The following is a 21,610-nucleotide window of genomic DNA, read 5'->3' as shown; positions in this document are numbered from 1 at the left end:
AACTCTTTAGATAGATAGGTGGAAACTCGAAATAATGACAAATTTATTCTAAGTTTAGAAGTTTCAACATTTAGCCCCCACATTTTTACATTTGACATTCTCACCTCCAAAACCTTAAAATTTGACCAGGTCCCCAAAAATTACACTTTCAAGTTTAGAAGTTTCGATATTTAGTCCCCAGACTTCTGCAATTTACACTCTCCCCAAAAATTATACTTTCAATTTTTCCAACACTATTGAGGTCTTCAATTAACTATTGTTGGTATTCGATTATGGAAGATCTTACATAATCGAATATACTAGTAAAGATACCAAAATACCAAAACCAACATCTCTTATGCAAGTATTGGTACTGAATTAATATCAATGTTTCAAAACTACATCACTTAGGCTGCATGGAGTGGACTCGGCACATCTACGGCAGCGATAACATGGACTCGGGAAACACCGCCCCCTGAACTCGTCATCTCCTCGCTAAGTCTCTTTCTACGTCATCTGTTTTTTCCTTTTTTTTTTCTCCCCACTTGTTCGATAACTACAAATCGCTGCTGCTGACGCCACCACCACCACTACCGAGAATTAAATCAAAGGGGAAAGGAACGATGGATTCAATGCTAGACCAGGTGGGAAAGAACCAGTTGTTGCAATGTGAGCTTTCTCAGGATGCGATCAGAATACCTACGGCGTTACTTGAAGGTAAGGACTCTATTAAAGTTAGGTACGGGCATAAAAGGTGTATGTGTGCCGAAATTAGAATATTGGGCTCAAACAACGTAGGTCATATGACGCCCTCAACTGTGAATGACGAATGTAAATCAAGCTCATGTGTTTTTAAATCAACGGTTACAAAGGAGGCCCTATAGTTGGCGACGTTGTTACCGATTCACACGCTTGTTTCGTCACCGACAACTAGGGGTGTTCATAATCAAATATCCGAAAATTCGGATATCGGAATTTTGGATAGTTGATTTTTGGTATCCGATTCCGTATCGAAAATTTTGGATATCCGAAATTTCAGATACGGATTCGAACACCAAAATCGAATATCCAAAAATTTGAAATTTTGTTCAAATTGAAAAGGCATATGAAGTTTTAAAATTAGAAAGAGATATTTTTAAATTAGAAATGTATATGAAGTAATATAGGTATTTAATTAAGGGTATTACGAATATGTTTTAGTTACTAACATTCATATCATAAGATATATGTGATTAAAATAATAGATAATGTATAAACTAAAATCAAGATTTTCAGATATCGAATATCCGAATTATCCAAAAATTCGGATATCAAATTTTTCGGATATATCGGATTCGGAATTACGGAATTTCAAAGCGTAATTTTGGATACATATATTTTTGAATACCCTACCGGCAATTCAGACGACTCCACCGCTACCTGTAGTGATGCTGAGATCGTCATCATCGTGTAATGCGCTAAAGGGAAATAAGTTTCCAGTGCGGGCGAGCCTCAGATCAACCACTGGGGATTTCAAAGCTCTCTTGCCCCAAAACTGCTATGTTCCTACCAAAGCCAACCAACACAGGCTAAGGTTAATTTATATAGGCAAAATCCTAAAGGATGATCAAACATTCAAACTTTACATGGTTATGGTTTGTTGGATGATCATACAATTCACATGATGTGTGGTTCAGTCCTAGCACCAACAACAGATGCTCCTGACATTGGAAACTATAATACTCCATCATCACTTTCTCAAAATGGCATCCCCAATGAAGGCTTTAGTTTGGTTGAACATGGTAACTGTGGTGCACTGTCTAGACTACTTGAAGTTGAACAAGTCCAGCAACACCTAACTCTAAATATGTATGGCTTCAATACTCCATCACACCAACCGAATAAAGTGGCAGGTAATTTTGAAATCAAACGCATAACTCAAGCCCACATAATGACGGTTGATACTAAAACTATTGATTGGCTGGATCTAACTGTGCCTACCCCTGCAATTGTGCAAGAGTATGGGAATCATTCACGTACTCTGTTCAAATTCTATTTTTTGGGGGTTCTGTTTATTTATTTGCTTCAACCTCGTGGCATTTACTCTACTGAAGTACCAAATCAATGAACTTATTTTCACATGATCAATTCAAAGACAATTAAGGTGTCAATTAAGAGAGTGGCACCATGGAAGCGTGATAGTGATGCTTGGAAACTTGTAATCACAAAATTGTTCCAGACTTATTTTAAATGGATTTACAAAAAAAAGTAGTCTTAGAGTTGACGATGATTTGAAAACTGAAGTTGTTGACCTTATGAATGCTGCAAAGAGTGCTGATGAGTATGGATTTTACGGGGTTGATTTTAACTCCACCGTTACCAGATTGTTGGCAGCTGATGCCAATAATTTTTTGAAGTTTGGCGACTTTGGGTGTAACATTCCGTTTGAAATTAAATTAATAAAATTAAATAATAAGTCCTAATACCCCGAGATGTAATCTATATTTTTGTAGCCGCAAGGAGATAAATGTTATAATTTATGGAAATTAGGAATTATTTGTAATATTTGGCTTGTAATGAAAAGATTTTTGGAGAGGGCGTTGTTTTGTAACTTTGGACCTAAGCTAAAATAAATTTAGGAGGGAGGGACTAAGGGGCTGTTTGGAAGGATCTGAATTTTTAAGTGGTCTGAATTTCTAAGAGGGTCTGAATTTTTAAGATCTGAGTTTTTAACATGCTGTTTGGTTGAAACCTCTGAATTTCTGTATTGAATTATAAAATGACTATTTTACCCTCCATATTATTTTTTACCGTATTCAATGTTTATTTTTATAAAATAACTGAATCAATTCCTTCGATAATTAAAAAAATATATAAACATCATACAAGTTCGAAATTAAACAAAAATCTAAATATAAACATTTTGGATGACATAGTTAAAACTAAATACATTTTTTAAAAATACAATGAGATGAAAATATGATGCTATAGAGAAATCAATAAAAATACATTTCTATTTTCTCATTTACACATCATGGCATGTACACTACCCTTATCTAATGATCATATGTGTTCCAAATCATCACTGATATGTGGAAGCTCATTGAATACATCCCTACAAAATTAAACAATACCCTTCACAAAGCTTCTTTCTTCCATGTAAAATAATGGGTAAAATATTGATTCACCAAGAACTAAAAACAAGGTACCAAAAGTTAAATTCAACACTACACACATGAACAAATTCCACAAAATTAAACAATACACATAAGAACATTTTATATCAGATGTCAATTTGTAACCAAACATCATTGACAAATGACAATGGACTATTTATTCTGACTTATATCACCATAAACCAATTGTAACTTTGTTATAAGAAAATTTAACTTGCAGCTACAATGAAAACAGGCTTCTAAAAAGCCCGTGCATAAGAATAGAGTAGAACAAGTAAGCAATCAGAATGCTGATGTGGCTGTTAAGCAACATTGCTCTTGTTCATATTTTGTGAAAGAAAGCAATGGTAGTGATCAGTAGTTAGGTAAAGCTGCTTCCAGTGGCAATAAACATCAACATGGAGATTTAGAGCATTTCTAGTGGTATTGGTCAAAATGGGAGCCTGTAATAGTTTGTAATGTTTTTGAAACTACTTGGGTTGAGTTGGGAACCCATGGTTATGGGGAAATCGATTTCAATTCGGAAAACCGATTGCAGAAAATTTGCGATTTTCAGAAAATTCAATTTAAAAAACTCAATTTCAGAAAAGTTCAACAATATCAGCAAAAAAAAAAAAACGCGAGAAACTACAGAAACAGATGCGAGAAAGAATAAATACAAATTTGTGGTGGAAACGCCTGGAGATAGCGATGAGGAGGGTGGCGATGGGGATGAGGGTCGTCCGCTGTTCTCCAGCTATTGATGGTGAGGGTAAAGAGCGACAGAAAGGGGGCTGGTGGGAGGTGCAGGCAGCGATGCTGGAGGAGGCGGAGGTTCTGGTGGAGGCGGTGACCGGCCGGTGGCTAGAGTGGTGGAGGGTTGCAGGTCGTCGAAGATGATTGGGAGGGGAAGCCGTGTCGTGATATAGAAAATACTGGAGGGTATATATTTTGGGCAAAATAGGAACACACCTCTCCTTTCTTTTTTTCAGATACAAACTTATGTTTGAGAAATTAAGAGACATTTTCAAATTAAGAGGAAAAAAATAAGAAACATCCAAACACTCTAAGTCTGAACTTTTAAGAGGTTGCCTCTTAATTTTTCAATTAAGAGGCTACCAAACAGCCCCTAAAGCGTCTAAAAGTAAGGATTGTCTGAAAAGTCACGGTCGTGCCTTCGCTCCTCTTTCGTTCCTTCTATACGAAACCCCAAACCTTAACCCTAATATACTAGCCGCCACCTTATCCCTCCACATCCCCAACTGCCGCCGACTTGCTGTTGTGAACAAGCGATGCCGCCACCTCCATTCCTTGCTGCACCGAACCGTCGAGCATCGCGACTGCCTTCTCTTCGGGCGAGAATGAGTGGCAACCATGAGTGCATCCACTGTCACCATTCCTCCATTTTCTTCTTCTTCTTCTTCTTCTTTCTGTCGCCATCCATAGTCGCAACAAGGTAGTTGTCGTTGCTACTCCGACTGCCCATTCGGCATCTTTCTGTTCCGCAGTCGCCGCCGCCGTCGCTGTTTTAGCTATTTCATTATGTCATTCTTTTCATCACCCCTCCGTCGCCGTCCTCCTCCAAGACTTATGTGTAGCTGCTTGGTGGGGGTTTCTGCCCATGTGTGTATGCTTGTTTCAATATGTTTGGCGAGTGTTGTTGGACGGAGAACGAGAAGACCACCATGGCAGCCAACCATGGTGGCTGCCGCCATTTCTACATTTCCACCACCATCAGCCACCGTGTGTGAGTGGATGTGTGTGTTTTTTATGGTGTAAATATGCATGTGTATTAGGGCATGATGTTGTAAGAGCAATATTTGGCCGGAAAATCAAGGAAAATCCCCCAACACCACCATGAGGTGGTGGCTACTGCTCTGAACTGTCGTCAACCACCACCGCCGGAGGTGGCAATGGGTGGTGCCCGACCTAGTGAAACCTTAATCAGCCTAAAATTTTAACCTTGGACCTAATTGGCATGTGTGGGATGGAAACCCTAATTAGGGTTTAGAAAAGACAAAATTGCACAAATGGTCCTTGTGGTTTGCTGAAAATTGCTACTTTGGTCCAAAAAGTTTTGGACTAGCACCACATGTCCAAAGTTTTCATTTTGTTGCGAGTTCGGTCGAATTTACTTTAAACTTTTTTCTAACGATGATTTTACCTTTTTTTTTGTTTTTTCAGTTTATTTATTTATTTAAATATTTTTATGATTAAAAGAAAATACTCTCTCTCTCTCTTTCTCTCTCTCTCTCTCTCTCTCTCTCTCTCTCTCTCTCTCTCTCTCTCTCTCTCTCTCTCTCTCTCTCTCTCGTTCCGGACTCGATTTCCCCATCATCATCTTCATCTAGAAACTCGATTTCCCCATCCTCATCTTCTTCTTTATCATTAGCTCGTAACGTGACCATCATGAGCCACCATTACCACCGATCTCTAGATTCTTACTCCATAGGTCAAATATGCAAACAAGATCTACAAACAAGATCTGGTTCAAGGTGGAGAAACCAAACATTCAAATGGTGGAAATTGAGCATGTCGTCTGGTTCAAGGTTAGATTTACGAACGAAGGTTGAGATTTACGAACCCACAAATCCGAATTTTACTTCACATTTTGCAAATCACTAGTATTGATTTCTCGATTCCAATCGTGTGCAGATGAGTTTTCATTTTTGCAACTCGTTTTAGAGTTTGTCAACACCGATTTAGAAGATGCTTAATGTAAGATCTGGATGATTTGGGCAAGAAAACTGATCGATTTGACGTTTAAACTTGGAGATCCACCATTTTTTTCTTGATTCGAGTGTCGATACGGTTAGAAACGACAAATCTGGTTCGAGTTTCAAATCATTGGTTCAGAAACGACAAACCCTAGACATTCTTCACCATTAACAACGGAGATGAAAACATCCGAGAAGGGTTTTCTATCCTATAGACGGAGAGGGGTGAACTCATGAAAAAACCCATATTTTGTGTAAGGTTTTTGTTTTGGGGATGATTTTTAGGCGTAGATGAAGTAGAAAAAAATCAGGTGGAGATAGAGGTAGTAGATGGTGGTGAAAGCAGTCTGTGGTGGTGACAGACGTTGGTGGTGGCGGATGGTAATCTAACGATGGTGGTGGGGAAGATGTTCTTGAGTTCATGAATGATGGTGATAACCAATTTTCTGGAAAAATTTAGATGTGTGTGTGTGTGTGAGAGAGAGAGAGAGAGAGATGTATTTTTTTTCTTTTAACTATAAAAATATTTAAATAAATAAATAAAATTGAAAAAAACAAAAAAGAAGGGTAAAATCGTAATTAGAAAAAAGTTTAAAGTAAATTGGACCAAACTCGCAACGAAATGAAAACTTTGGACCTGTGGTGCTAGTCCAAAACTTTTTGGACCAAAGTGGCAATTTTCAGCAAACCACAGGGACCATTTATGTAGTTTTGTCTTTAGAAAACCCTAATCTTTGAGACTTTTGTTTGGTACTTGTCGGGACCCACATTTTGCACTGTTGGATTCGAGTTATGAATTATGCCCGACAACATTGTATGATTGACCTAGTAGAGTGATGGGCTTAATGGGTTAAGTGTTCTTACTTAACCCTAATCATCATTTTATGTGAAACCCTAATCGTGTTTGGGCTTCGAGTTGGGACTTTGTTTTGGGCTTTGGTGATTATTGATAGCCATTTGAGAACAAGTGTATGGACTAGGAAAAATTGGACGGGCTTTAGGGTAAGGCCCATGTAAAGGATTTGGGCCTAATTTGGAAAATTGGACCATAAATTAGGCCTTGGTTGATTGTTTGGCTTTTGGGCCTTTAGAGTGTGAGTTTAGGCCTTGGGTTTAGATCAAGCTAGATTAGGGGTAAAATGGTCTTTTTACCCCAAGTATGGATTTATGGTTATGCATTGGAACCCAATTATAAATTGGGTGTTGTTTTGATGTTGACATTTCGTGGATTTGTCAGCAAGCAGCCAGAGTTTTATCCACAGGACTTCAACAGTTCGGGGTGAGTCTCCTCACTGAGTTTAGCGGATCGAAGACACCAATGTTGGTCCATGATATATATGTTAGGATGTTAGATGTCTATGTGACTCTTGCATATGTTGTATGATAGTATGCTTATTGGGCGAGGCCTGATACCAAGTGGGGTCTGATGAGTAGGTTGTATGCTAGTTATTGGTATCTGATTTTATGCTTACCAGGCGAGGCCTGATGCCGGGAGGGGCTCGATGACTGTATGGTGTGTTGTAGTCTTTTTGATTATTGCATGTGCTAGTGTGGTTATGTTTCTATATGATTATATGTTTATATGGTAATGTGTATCGGGCGAGGCCCGATGACTGGAACATATGCTAGTGCTTATGATCATTCTATGTGTTAGCATGATTATGTTACATTTGTATGTGTCTGGTGGGCAAGGCCTGAGAATAACAGATTTGTAATCCAAGCAAGGCTCGATGCCGACGAGGCTCGATGTCAAGCGACGCCCAATGTCGAGTGAGACTCGAGACTGGGTGAGGTCCGATGGAGGGGGGGGGGGGGCGCAATATGTGATTTATGTATGCATGGTATGTGGTCTCTTGGGGAATTCACTAAGCTTCATGCTTACGGTTTTCAATTTATGTTTCAGGTATTTCAATTTTCAATGGAAGAGCTCAGGATGGTTATAGGGCACACACCATATGTTTCCGCATTATGTGGTTTACTCTGATTTGATAATGTTTGATAATCCATGATCACTTTAGTTTCATGGAAATGATATGTATTAATAATTTATTTATCTAAAAACAAAAAATTTTATGCCATTATTTTGGGATGTTACATTGGGAACATTATAATTATTGGGAAGAACAATACCACATCATTCCCCCTCTATAATGGGCAGGTTATCTTTTCTAGTGCTACTATAGATAAGGGCATGCTTCATCTTAACATGGAACTCAAACTCTTAGCAACAGTGGAATCCATCACGTGTCATGCTTCTAAAGCCCTCCAGATGATAAAGTTGAGATTGTAGATCAAAGGAAGAAACTTGGTGATGTCCTACCTAAATTTAAGTGTGTTGTTGGGGTAGTGAAGAAACTATGGGAGGTGTCTGGTTCTAAGTATTGGTCCCCGTGGGTGATTATGGATGAGAATGTGAAGTTTGTAGGTACCATTGTTGATGTTACTAATCTTATGAAGGTGGTAGCATATTATATGGAGCCTGTATCCTCTGTGGTAAAGAGTTATCTCACATCAAATACAAAGGAGCACGAAGGTTGTATATATGTGGTGATTGTTGTGGTGACTTCAGATTGTAGCAAGGCTGAGAGCAAGATAAAGAGATCTTTTGGAAGCTTTGGATGTTGTGCGTCCTTTTCATTCACCTTGAGGATAATATGAAAGTTTGAGCCGCCAATATTGATAAGCCCCAACTTTACTGGTTTATGGCCAAGGGGTATTTTAGTACTTTTGACATTATTTCCGGGTTTTACTTTAGTGGTAGACTTGGTTGGTGGGGATAACATCGTTTGTGTCTGTTGAGCTGGAATTCCTCCTTGTCTTATCCTAGTCTTAGTAGTATTTATATCTTGTTAAAAGGTAGAATGAGGTAACTAAGAATTAATTTGTTACAGAAGAGGAAATTATGTAAATTAAAATTTCTTTAAGATTTCTATAAAAGCATTTAGTTTTAAATCATATTCTAAGAAGCAAATATATCCGATTTCCCTTCTCTCCTTTGTCAAGCTCATCTACCAATGTAAAGCTTCAAGGAACTAAATTGAACATAAATTTATATTAAACATCAAGGAAAATGAGTGAGTTAGGATAACCATCAATATTCATAAGTGAGTTACAATTCCTAATTTAATTTAAATAACATTTAACAAACGGTTATACTTGACATGATGCTGATAATCCAAGGGCCATCCAAATAATACTACAATATGTAAGCATCAAACCTCTTGAATTCCGTCTTTGACTTATGCATTATGACTAAGATGGATGCTTCCAAGGTCACACGTTTATCTTTCTTTTCTTTTTTTCCTTTACCAAAATAAATATGCAATCTTGGACACACTATCTCAGCCATGAGCTTTGACTATTTCACATAGTTTAAATTTATTTTATACTAATTTACATTATATTGTGTTATATTTTTTTAATTTATTTTACAAATTTACGTTCAGTTTATTATATTTGTAACTGCAAAGTAATATTTATGATTTTTTTAGTGTCTTTTTTATTTTATTATGAATTATATTGTTTTATAATTTTATATATACCAAAAATGATAAAATTAAAAATGTTACAAAAATAAACAAAATAAAAAGATAAAAACATATAAATAATGTTTTAAAAATAAAAATAGGTGGTTAATAAGAGAACTATAAATATAACATTTGAATATATAATAATGATATGTAAGCAGAGACACAAATCAACGATATAATCTTTTTTTATTTGACACATAATTCAATGTGAACCTAGTTGAGTTCAACAACCTAGAAGAGCCGTTAACATCATTGTATCTTGGAAAATAAACGTCTAGCGGGGGAGGGGGGTCAAATTTATTTTAAGAAAACCGTGTCAAACACAGTTTCTCGTTTTTCAAGTTGATCTTTATGTTTTTTCTGGTTTGTTTTCATTCAAATGTTCTACAATATTTTGAGTGTCAACAGGAGCCAATTAGAACAAGAAACCACATTTAGTGAAAAGTATCTCATAATCTTCTACAGGTTTATATTTCCTCATCACTGACAACTAATTAATAACTACTTCCCTAGACAAATGTATACTTAGTGAGTTTGTAGCAAATGTTAATATCTGGTGGTGGTGATTATTATTCGGCTTTCTCTTACTGGCCAAACTGATTATGTGATGTGCTCAAAGCCTTTTGTTTATCAATTAGAATATTTGTATAAAAAGCTTTTCAAGTACAACCATACAAGTATGTATATGTCTTGTAGAGCGCATGTACCTACTGCATCTTTTCATGTACATTGACAATTTCCCACATGAGTTCTTGAAACGTACTTCAATATACATGTACCTAATGCATCTTTTCCTTATATGCTTCCAATATCTATCAAAGAACTCAGCAAATAACACCACCTTTGGATTAGTAGGCCATGTAATGTTTCAACGTCAATTTTTTGTTTTCCATGTCTATAGAAAAGTACTGTTCCCTATACATAAAATTTTAAAGACAAAGTTAAGTTGAACTTATGGTACTCAAATGCAAACAATATGAAAACAAAACTAACACAAAATAAACCTAGAAGTGTGGCAACTGTCGTGAAAGTCTGCATTTCTTTTATATTGTGTACATTCACCTCCAGTGTCAATTTCTGCAACTGAAACAAAGAAATAAAATCAAACAATGAATGTTAAATTCCAGAAAGAAATTAATGAGGCTATAAAGAATAATTCTGATCGATTTTATTTTTGCAGCATATAGAGACAACATGCTCTTCATCTGTAATACCCACATCGAAGCAATTCCAGTTTAATTATCTTTCCTAATTTTGACTTCACTTTTTGTAAAAGAGGTATGATTTCAGAATAGCAAACAAATTTTGTTTTTTTTAATGGAATATCCCGTTGAATGTTGGAATATGTAAGGAATCAATTAACAAAACCTTTATATGTTGGAATAGTATATGTAAAGAATCCATTAACAAGAAAGTAAATGAATTATTCTAATAATTATTTATAATCCTTGTTATTATTAGTAATTCATGTTGTGTTTACCTAATCATAATGGTAGAATTAAGGGGATAGTGGGAAACAAGGGAGGCAGATGGAAATGTCATTTTCTTAGAATTTGGTATTCAAAAAAGTAAATGTTAATGAGAATAATGCAACATAAAAAGTTGAGAATAAACTATGGAATAGAGAATAGTCCACAAACCCGTGGGTAGAGGTAAGGTTGCCATGAAATCTTGATAGAAGAAGGTGAATCATGTTGGATCATAAATGTAGTTTCATCCTCAAGTTCCTTGTCCCAAAATTCTGAGCAATCTGTTTTTTGCACCTCATCACCTTTAATTTTCCTAGGAACTAGCTCAACTCCAAAATTACTCTGAGCTGAAGCCAAACTGCAACCCATGTCTATGGAAAATGAAATCTTATTGCATGAGGAATTCCACCATGTGGTGTGCCTCAATGAACTAAAGGAAACATATCCCACATATGTCTTTGTTTCATGGTATTCAAGACCTTGTGCTTCATTAGACTCCTCACAAATCTCAGATAGAGAATCTTCATCTACCTCCCACTCGATTTTTATGTAAAGATATGGAGCATTTATTTTGGTGAGAAAGCATATTAAGAATCCACAAAAGTGATTACACCAATCATGTGGAAGATGCAGTACAAATGTTTTCCACCTAAAGAGCCTACCAACAAACCCCTTTGGAATCATCTGACGTTCAAGAGCAACACTGATAAAATGATCTTCAAGAGCCTTTCCCTGCAATTAATGGAAAACACATTCGTTTATGGTTATTATGTTTGGGTTTATATGATAAAGATTGAAATTCCAAAGGTAAGTAGAGTTGAACCTCGAGCATGGAGTCTAGTAATATGTCATCAACAAGTTTGTTCTCCCCCCAAAGTGAGACTTTCCACAACCATATACATTTTGAAATATCACCAAAGGTTTCAAGTGATCCACAATAATCCGCCTTAACAACAGCTATACTTGATGGAAGCTCTGACAATTTTGTAAGTTCTTTGCAGTATGACACGTTGAGCCATTTGAGTCGGGGAAGCAGCATGCGACTAAAACTTAATCGTGAAAACTTATTTCCTTCTAGATTGAGTTCTTCCAAGTTGGGTAAATCCCAAATGGCATAGTCAATGTCTTTATCTCCCACACTGCAGTATGAAAGATTCAACTTTCTTATATGGTTGTTCATGTTGTTGAGAGGTACGCAAGGCTCCTGTAAACTACATTCTACATCATCGAGGTCCTTATGTGGTTTCTTAACTTCTACAACACCACACATCCACCACGTAACCAAAATGTTTGTTGAAAGTTTTTTATAGGATGCAACTTCTTTCCCACCATTATCCAAATGAAGATATGGTAATTTGTCCATGTTTTGTGGGATCTCTATGAGCTTAACAAGTTTTGGGCAATGTGATACTGAAAGGGTCTCTAGTTTCTTTAGTCGGGTAAGGGGTGGAAATATCTTAAGATTGGCACAATATTTTATAAATAAGAAAGCAAGCCTTTTCAAGCGTCCTATGGATGGATGAATCTCTTTTAAACAGTGACATACATGAAGAGTGAATCTTTCTAGATTTGGAAGTCCATCAAAATCTGGTGTCTTGATTAGGTTTTTCAAATCAGCAAGTTCCATGATTTTCAAATTCGGCAAATGCTGTTGTATACAAGTGACAAGTCAAAAGTATATCAAGGTAACGGAAACAACAATAACAAGTATGCTTCTTAATGAGACCTCCACCAAGAAAAAGTCTGTTAAAGATTTTCTTTTATAGGATTCAACTTCTTACCCACTATTAAAAGGAATGAAAAACTAGAAATGGGGAGGTCAAACGAGAACCATTATGAAATCGAGAACATGAGAACAAGGTTTAATCACATGTGAATAGCGTAATTAATCACATAACTCAATCCAAATAACACTAATAACAAATAAAAGGAAGGTTATTTGGTTGACCCAAACTATGAACACTGCTACTTGGAGAAAGAAGACTCCTAACAAGCCTAATGTTTATAATTCATGTTGTTTAACAGTGCACGGCATGTGATGTAGAACTTACAACTCATACATCATATTTATTCCTAAAAATTTGATATTTCTCAACCAAAAAAATTACCTTGTAACCCTTCCAAAGTTGTTTCGGCGATATGCCATCCAATGTTAGACAACAAAGCTCACTTGGTAGAAAGTTACTAGGAAACGGACTCGCAAGGTCACCTCTCCAATAAATCCACCGAAGGTTTTTCATATTTGCAATAATCTGAGGAACAGGTTCTACTAGATCATAACTATTGCATTGTATTGCTTCAACCATGTCAAGTTCCTGTGACACAAACAAAATGGTGTCCGAGTTCATTTAAAACTGCTTCTTTATACATGTATCATGCAAAGCTAGCTTAACCATTACCTTCGTCGCATCCATAGCACATATTTTGAGAAGGTCTTCCTTCTTCCAAACTCTACTATGTTTTTCAGGATTTTTTGGGTGTTTCCCTCTAACAATGTAGTGTCCCATTTCTTGCACCAGATCATGCATATCAAACCTTCCTTTCGAAATAGTTATGAGAGCCTTTTCTATCAAAACCTTTATGCCTATAACAGGGTAAAAACCAAAAGCATGAAAGGTTGCCATTATCCTTTCATTTTTATACTCCCCTCTGAAGAAACATGCAATATCAAGGAACAACTCTTTCTCAACCGGTTTAAGTCCATCATAGCTGATTTTTAGCTTTTCCACAATATCAGACTCTGGGATCTCTTTCAGTCTGGCTAATGCACTCCTCCACTCAATAATGTCTTTGTCACACAGAAAAGAACCCAGAATCGTAAGTGCTAATGGGAGGCCACCAGCATAAGAAACCACATCACTTGAAAGCAGCACAAAATCTTTCATAGGTCTATAATCCCGGAGCGCATGCTTGCTAAAGAGATTAATAGCCTCATCATCGTTTAACAAGCTAATATTGTGTATGACATCTACTTTGTGAACATTTAACAAATGCTCATCTCTAGTTGTTATTATTATTCGGCTTCCATCGCCAAACCAATCATGTGATCCAGCTAATGCTTTTAGTTGGTCAAAGTGATCGACATCATCAAGAACAATCAAGACCTTTCTATGGCACAACCTATCCCTTATCATGCATCTTCCTTCTTCAACTCTATGCACTTCCATTTCTTTTTGTTTCAACACTTTTAAAAGAATTTTTTCTTGTAACTTTTGCAAACCGTACTTTCTTGATTCGTCTCGAATGTTTTCAACAAAGCAAGAACCATCAAAGTTGCTAGAAATATCACTATAAACATAAGATGCAAGAGTAGTTTTACCACCACCCCCAACCCCCCATATCCCAATCATGCGCACACCACATGAGTCAATTTGTAACTTTGATTTAAATTCTTGCACACGAGCCTCTATTCCAATCAGGTTTTCATTTGCATTTGAAGTTGCTAGATGCAACCTATGTGAAATTGTGTCAACAATTTCTTTGATGCCTTGTGCTTCATGCCTAAAAATTCAATATACAAGGATAATTAGTATATGCACGGATTGACAAAAGAGATCATTTGTTTTATGCTCCATGAAATAATGAAAAAGCATAACAACCCTTTATATATCACATTCAAAGTAGAATTCATAAAATTAATATCACAAGTAGTTTGTAAGTTGTAACAATTCTCTCAGGGAAGATCAAATTGTTTCGAATATGAAAAAGTAAAGCAAGATAATTTTGTGGTTGTAGCTTGAAATGACATGTTAAGTACAATACAGAATTAGAATTAGACCTCAATGAAATCCATCAGAACTTATTTTCAGCTTATCCGGAATCCTATATAGGACTTGGGAATCGTGTAACATACAAATTTCGTAATATACTCAAACTTGTATTTGTCATATAGAAAAAGAGACTGAAGTTTAAAATGTTAATGGGAGCCTAAGCCTACTAGCATAAGAAACCACGTCTAGACTCTAGTAAAAGTATTTCATAATCTTCTACCAGTTTATATTCCTCATATGCATGTCAAACAAAAAGCTAAATAGCCTCAACTTGTGACAATGTCTACTTTATGATGTCTTAGCACAGTCATGGCGATTATTATTCAACACTAGTCACCAAACAGATCAACTGACCTAGTCAAAGCCTCTGTTTATCCAATTATTCATCATCTAGAATAATTAGTACAACTGTATAAAAAGCTTATAACGCTTTAAGTATAAATGTACTGTGGAGCACACATATCTTAAGCATAAAAGGTGAAAAAACACAGAAGAACATTACCCGTTGGCTATTTGCTTGGTTTCCCATCCAGAAAGGTTACTTGCATCCACTAGTGCTTTTCTCCAAGATCCAACCTTATCATTGTTCTCTAACTCATGTTTGAAAAATGCTTTTCCATAATTCTGTTTTTGTTTTCGTACAGAAGAGGGATCCATGTCATAAAATATGGGCATTACTGTTAGGCCTTTTGTATCCTTGCATTTCATGATATATGCAAGTTCATCTAAGCACCATGAAGAATCTGCATAATTTTTAGAGAATACAATGATGGCAATCTGTGATTCTTCGATAGCCTTCATAAGGGTAGGACCGATTGATTCTCCCTGGGGAAGTGTTTCATCGTCCTTGTAAGTGTAGATCCCGTGTTGTACAAGAGCTGTGTACAAATGATCCACAAAAGTCTTACGCGTGTCTTCCCCTCTAAAGCTAAGAAAAACATGGTATTTCCACAGAGGAGTAGAAAAGGCAAGAGCAGAAGGAGAAGATGATGAAGATGCCATCAATGTGTTTTAACTTCCAAGATCACCACCTTCTGATGTTGAGATAAATGTCAGGGGTTTTACCACCTCAATGAAATGACCTATATCGAGAAAAAGAAAGAGAGAGACTTGAATTTCCAAGAAATTCCCATTTTACAAAAAGCTCAAGAAGAAATTGCTACTTTACCAAAAGCTAATGAAATATCTCATCACCACATATTTATAAAGGCAGTTGTATTCACATTCATGATATGTTGTCACAAAATATAGGTTAAACTGCAAAAATAGTCCTACGATTTGGCATCTTTCTGGTTTTGGTCCTTAAAAAATTATTTTTTCTATAATCAGTTAAACTTTATCAATCGACTCTGTGACTCTATCACTATATTAGTGCCCTTACATTTTTATAATCAGTTAAATCTTCATCATCTTCTTTGTATTATTTTGTTCAAAAACCCACCACCCTTCTGTCGCGGGCCTTTATCATCATCGAGAACCCAACCACCACCGCTACTTCTAACTTCTCCCCTGTATTTACAATAACTAACCAAGTATTTTGACCCTCCAACTTCTATCTCCGAATTTGCTCTTCAGCTATCGAATCCGTGTGAAAGAAATTGAACATTATAATTTGACAGAGATTTCAAATGGTAGTAGTACTAGTACCTTCTCTGCAGGTCCTGATTTTACTACTTCCATAACACTACGATGCCCTTGAATATCGATATCACTTCTTCAATTTTAAACCCTATGTTCGACAGATTAAAGGACTGTATCGATCCTCCAAAACCCCCATGAAAACTCTGTTCTTCTTCTCCACCATCATGATTAATTGTTCTTCCTCCCCACGAAACCCCTGCGTCGTACTCTTAAACCCCATTTAATCACCCTCACCAGCCTCTGATACCGGATCCAGCCCTACCCTTTTGGAAACCTCGAACAATCTCGTACAAAATGGAAGAGGAAGTTTATGCACGTCAATAATGTTGTACGTAATTTAGGTTCTTTAAAGTGAATCGGATGCTTGAAAATCTTTTACATCAATGTGAACTGGATGTCCTAAGCTGCCCAGACCCAGTCAACACATTGGTCAATATGGTCGATCATTCAAGCCCTATCATTTGAAACGGGCATAAAAATTTCATGGGTCATGTAATTTGGATGATGAATTAAAAGGTATTATATTTTTTTGATTTGTACAAATTTTAATTATTGAAATTTTTTTTTTCATATTTTTTCATTGAACTTGTAAACTATTCAAAATATATCATTATTACTTGCTATAAGAGAGTTAGCCGGTTTCTTCTGATATATTTGGTAGCTCCGACGAGACTCCGGTCGTCTTCTTCGACAAGTCTCCGACCATAAATCTAAAATAATTTAATTTTTTAATTTTAGATCAACAAAAAACACACAATACTTCATCTCCAACCTAGAAATCTACAACAAACATGAACTCAAGAAAATAAATCTAAAAAACAAAGACAAACCCAGAAATCAAAGTTGTGTTCTTGAACGGAAATGGAAAATCGAACACCCTACAAAATCGAAACATCCTACAAAAACTTCATTTTGTGCTTTAGCTTGAAGATCAAACACCCTACACTTAAAAATCGTTTTTAGAAAGAGAAATAATGATGTGTGTTCTTGAGTTTGAACCAAAAGAACATGAAGATGAATGATTTATTTTGGGTTTGAGTTTTTTGACTTTGCAAATCGAACACCTATACACTCACACACAAATCTTCATTAGATCTGCAAATCGGAATCCTTCAAATCTGCAAATCTGGAAGGAAACCTCAACAAACTCGCTGGTCTCAGATCCCTAAACTCATTTGATTCCTTCAAAGAAACCCTCAGTTGTACGCATTTTCAGCCTCCAGAAGGAATCGATGAACATGCTGGTTGCGTCTAGTATGGTTGCCATGATAGAGATGATGCATGATAGTGGTATCAGGAGTAGGAGTACCAGAAATCAAAGGGTAAATTCGATTTTAGAGGGAGTTTGTTTTGTGGTTTCTTGTTTGATGCATCTTCTTCAAGCTCCATTTTATATATATATATATATATATATATATATATATATATATATATATATTGGGATTTTACAGTTTTCAAGATTGAGAAAAAAGGTGGGTCGTCTTCAAGAGCAACAACTATAAATCCGATTAAGAAATTCAAGATGGGTTTAAAAATCATCGGAAAACACATGTGTACTGGAGAAGATGACTGGAGTATCACTATATCTGCTAAATATGTTGGAAATCGGCTAAACCTACTATAGTAGGTCATAAGGGTGTTTTTGAATAGTTCAACAAGTTCAATAGGAAAATATGGACAAAAAAATCAACGATTAAATGTGTACAAACTAAAAAATATGTTACTCTTTTAAGTCATTATCTCAATTTATAATCGAAATTTTGAAAAACTAAAATAAGATAAGTATAAGTTTCGATGCCAAATTAGATACAAGCTTGGAGCCTAGGCCCTAGAGGTAAACATGTTAGTTTCAACATTCAACATTCAATCACGGCGTCCCAACAATTAGAAAAATAAATAAATAAATAAAAATCTTTGGTATAAACGATTTTATCACTCTCAAAGTTTAAACATCTCAGTTTCGTTTTGACTAGATAAGTCAACTATAAGTTTTTTGTTTGTTTTATATGTGCATCTCAAATTTGATAATAGGTTGTTAGGAATTATGTTTGATTTGTTCTCTCTTTACCGATTTGGTCATTGGTGTAATAACATTGGGAAGTTTAAGTTTATTGAATTTATCTTACTATTGTTCATTTGTTTGGAAACTTTAAATAATTGATAATGTGATATATATGTGGTTTCTTAATTCTCCCAACTCGTACTATGGTGAAAATTAGATTTTTAATTGTGATTTCTTAAATATTGTTTTTAATTTTTAATTTGTATTTAGTTTTTGGTCTTTTATTCTACACACGTACCAAAAAAGTGTATGCTAAATATTTTTACTTCTTACCGTGAATTTTTTTTAGTACTAACTATTTTTTTAATGTGATTTCCCAAAGTTCTTTGTCCAATTATATTAAGTCATCCAACAATGGATAGTTTTATTTAGGATTGTGGATTTTTGTTATTTATTTCTCATTTATATTTAATACAATGATTATCTTTATGTTTTAATTTCAATTATTTTTTTTTCTTTTATGTTTTAGTTTTTACAATTTTACTGATTTTTGAAGGTTAACTCTTGAAGGATATATATAAAACACACATACACACAAAATAAAAATTAAAAAAAAAAAAAAAAAAAAAAAAAAAAAAAAAAAAAAAACTACATATTAACTGAACTATCGATAATTCTAAATTTCTAGCATTAATGTGTTTTCCTTTCTTACTAGTTATTTACTTTATCATATCTGTTTATAAAATATTGCAATGTTTCTTAAAATCCATTCAAATGAGTGGAATTTTATAAATGGTGTGAATATAAGAGAGTTGTGGACCTTTTTCTTTTTCCTTTTGCATTTGGCCCAAAATATGCTTTGACCAGATGGTAATTCCAATTTTAGAAACAAAAAAATTTAGATCAATCAACATATATTACATCTAGATCAAGGTTAAAAATATATACAAAGCTCATCCCAAGATGCAACCTTGGCTTGAAGCTTAGCTATTATATATTATCCCAAGCATCTAAAGTAACATCTATACATGATGAAAGATTTTGCATTTATAATGCAGTTTATTTATATACCATAAAGGATAAAAAATATGGATACAACAACATGGAATCAGAGTGAGCTCGGATTGTCCATCAATTATTTATCGAGCAATTTACGTGCACGTGTGTTTGCACCTTTGACTCGTGAGTTTATCTCATCGACATCCTCCGAAAGATCATCAAGAGCCTTGTTTTGCCTATGTTCCAAGAAAACAGCTCATGAACAACAAACTCAAAACAATACACATGTTTTATATTTTCAGTACATATATTAAATGTAACAAATATTTATCATATTTTTTTTTCAAAATTTTATAAGGGTAAATGACCAAAACGCCCTTTATTTTCTACATATTTTACAAAACTTACATGAAGCCCAAACTGTAATTAGGAGTAAGGGCCTATCCATGTGGTTTGGTTTAATTAGTCAAGAGCAAGATAAATCGTATACAGTTTAATTAACTTTTCAAAATGTTATCCCTTAATTTGCACAACCTAAAGGAAGGGTTCAAAACCTAAAAAGTTAAAACACACATAAAGATAGTGTTGGTGTTCCATAATTTACCCATGTAGTGGGCTTGGGCCTGAACCTGGGCCTAGGCCTAGATAATTTTCACTTATTTGCCAACTTTTTCATTTTATTCCAAAAAATTAGAAGAAAAATAAAAACAAACCTGTCGAGCTCAGATCCCATCTCGGTAGCCATTCCTTTCAAATCACCCAATATATCACTTAAATCATCCAACGCCTCGTCTTGCTTTTCCTTTTCCACCTGAATTTTTTTTTTTTTTTTTTTAAAGTAAAGATTACATAAAATACAACAATAATAGCATATTGTTACAAATGGTGGCAACATATATATACCTCAACTTTCTGCATGGCACTCTTTGCTTCACCATGACCTTTCTTGTTGTCCTTCTTCCCCTTGTGTCCTTGTTCCAAACCCAACTTCTCTCTTTGCTCCTTACTTGCTTTCTTATCTCCTTTTCCATTATCTAGCAAAACACAATATACTCAATTAAGATGAAATCAATAAAACTTCATAAAAATATTAATTAGACTAATTGGATTTAAATTATAAACCTATTGGCTCTGGCCCTTTAATTTCCTTCCCCTTCTTTGGCTTCCATGTCATGGAAAACATGCCTCCAAGGCTTCCTAATATCTTTTCACCCTGTAAAAACACATTTATGATCAAGAAACACATTCTTTAATTGTGTTGACTCTATATCGAAGTAGATTGTAGTATTCAAATAGAAGAAAACTTACCCTACTCAAATCTTTTTCCATTTCAGCAGCCTTCTCATGGGTCCTGTGAATCTGCTCTCCTTGAGCATGTAAAGTATCAAGCGTCTTTCCAGCATCCGATTTAATATCTTCTGCAATCTTCAAGGCATTGTTTACACTTTTTGTAGTTTCTTGAGCCTGATCCACAGCATAATGCTCTAATTCCTGATTAGACATGCCATCGAGCTCAGCTTTACTTTTTTTCTTGATTGTTGTTTTCTTTTTCCCGAAGAAGTCATCATCATCGTCGTCATCGTCAATAGGGTTACTTTTTCCTGGGGGTGCAGAAGTCTTTTTTGCAGCTTCTTTCTTATCTGCTTGTTTCTTATCTGTTTCTTTTTTGTCTGTTTCTTTTTTATCTGCTTCGGTTTCTGCAGGTTTAGCAGCAGGAGGAGGCGCTCTTCTAAAGAACATGTTTGTAGATTAGATTATACCTAGACTAAACCTAGATTGTTCAGCAATAATACCTGAATTTGAGAAAAAAAAATATGTCAATTCTGGACTTGAAATAACAATCTGATTGTGTTTAAACGATTAACAAGTATATATATCAGCCACTTTTGAGGAACTAGCGTTGAATTAAACAAATGTTCATTGAATTCAATATTTTGCACGATTGCATGAGAATAAGCACACGTATCAAACAGAATAAACAAAAAAATTCACCTGACCAATGTACATAAACGAGGAACAATTACCCTCCGGTCGACCAAATTTATTTTCCTTTATTCTAATGGTGGAGGGAGAGAAAACGGGGAAGAAGAGTCTTCTCTCCAATATACAGATTAATCGACCGATGAAATGAGAGATTGTATTTTGAAATTTGGTGGTTTTGAGGTTGACATTAATCGCTCTAAAATCACAGACATGATTGAGTGGCATTGCGAAATTTCGTGCTGGTTTTTGCAAAATTGTTTGTTCCGCCATATTTAATTTCTTTTACGAAAATAATGCAAAGTAAAAAGAAAAATATATTCCGAATAATAATATGATGTTATTAGTTTTTGAGAAAATTGCAAAATAGCCCTTGGGCTTGGGATATG

At 35.2% G+C, this 21,610-nt stretch overlaps 2 protein-coding genes across 2 annotated transcripts; both read right to left on the bottom strand.

Moving 5' to 3' along the window:
* Window positions 1–9,796: 9,796 nt before the first annotated feature.
* LOC145009041 (disease resistance protein Roq1-like) lies at window positions 9,797–16,686 on the bottom strand. Its single transcript, XM_078967703.1, has 8 exons — window positions 15,981–16,686; window positions 15,102–15,681; window positions 13,229–14,330; window positions 12,938–13,144; window positions 11,653–12,477; window positions 11,001–11,561; window positions 10,365–10,443; window positions 9,797–10,275 (listed from the first exon to the last, which is right to left on the bottom strand). Exons 2-8 carry the CDS (start codon window positions 15,599–15,601, stop codon window positions 10,256–10,258), a joined length of 3,294 nt encoding a protein of 1,097 aa, XP_078823829.1. The 5' UTR covers window positions 15,602–15,681; window positions 15,981–16,686; the 3' UTR covers window positions 9,797–10,255.
* Window positions 16,687–19,205: 2,519 nt separating this feature from the next.
* On the bottom strand, window positions 19,206–21,383 carry LOC145011574 (putative SNAP25 homologous protein SNAP30). Its single transcript, XM_078970314.1, has 6 exons — window positions 21,234–21,383; window positions 20,550–21,034; window positions 20,364–20,454; window positions 20,145–20,275; window positions 19,955–20,052; window positions 19,206–19,477 (listed from the first exon to the last, which is right to left on the bottom strand). The coding sequence occupies exons 2-6, from the start codon at window positions 20,979–20,981 to the stop codon at window positions 19,378–19,380; spliced, it is 852 nt and encodes a 283-aa protein (XP_078826440.1). The 5' UTR covers window positions 20,982–21,034; window positions 21,234–21,383; the 3' UTR covers window positions 19,206–19,377.
* Window positions 21,384–21,610: the final 227 nt, after the last annotated feature.

The sequence above is a fragment of the Lactuca saligna genome, chromosome 8 (genome assembly GCF_052625555.1).
Source record: "Lactuca saligna cultivar CGN05327 chromosome 8, ASM5262555v1, whole genome shotgun sequence".
Classification (NCBI taxonomy): Eukaryota; Viridiplantae; Streptophyta; class Magnoliopsida; order Asterales; family Asteraceae; genus Lactuca; species Lactuca saligna.
Note: the sequence above shows the minus strand (reverse complement) of the source record. Positions and strands in the feature narration are given on the sequence as shown.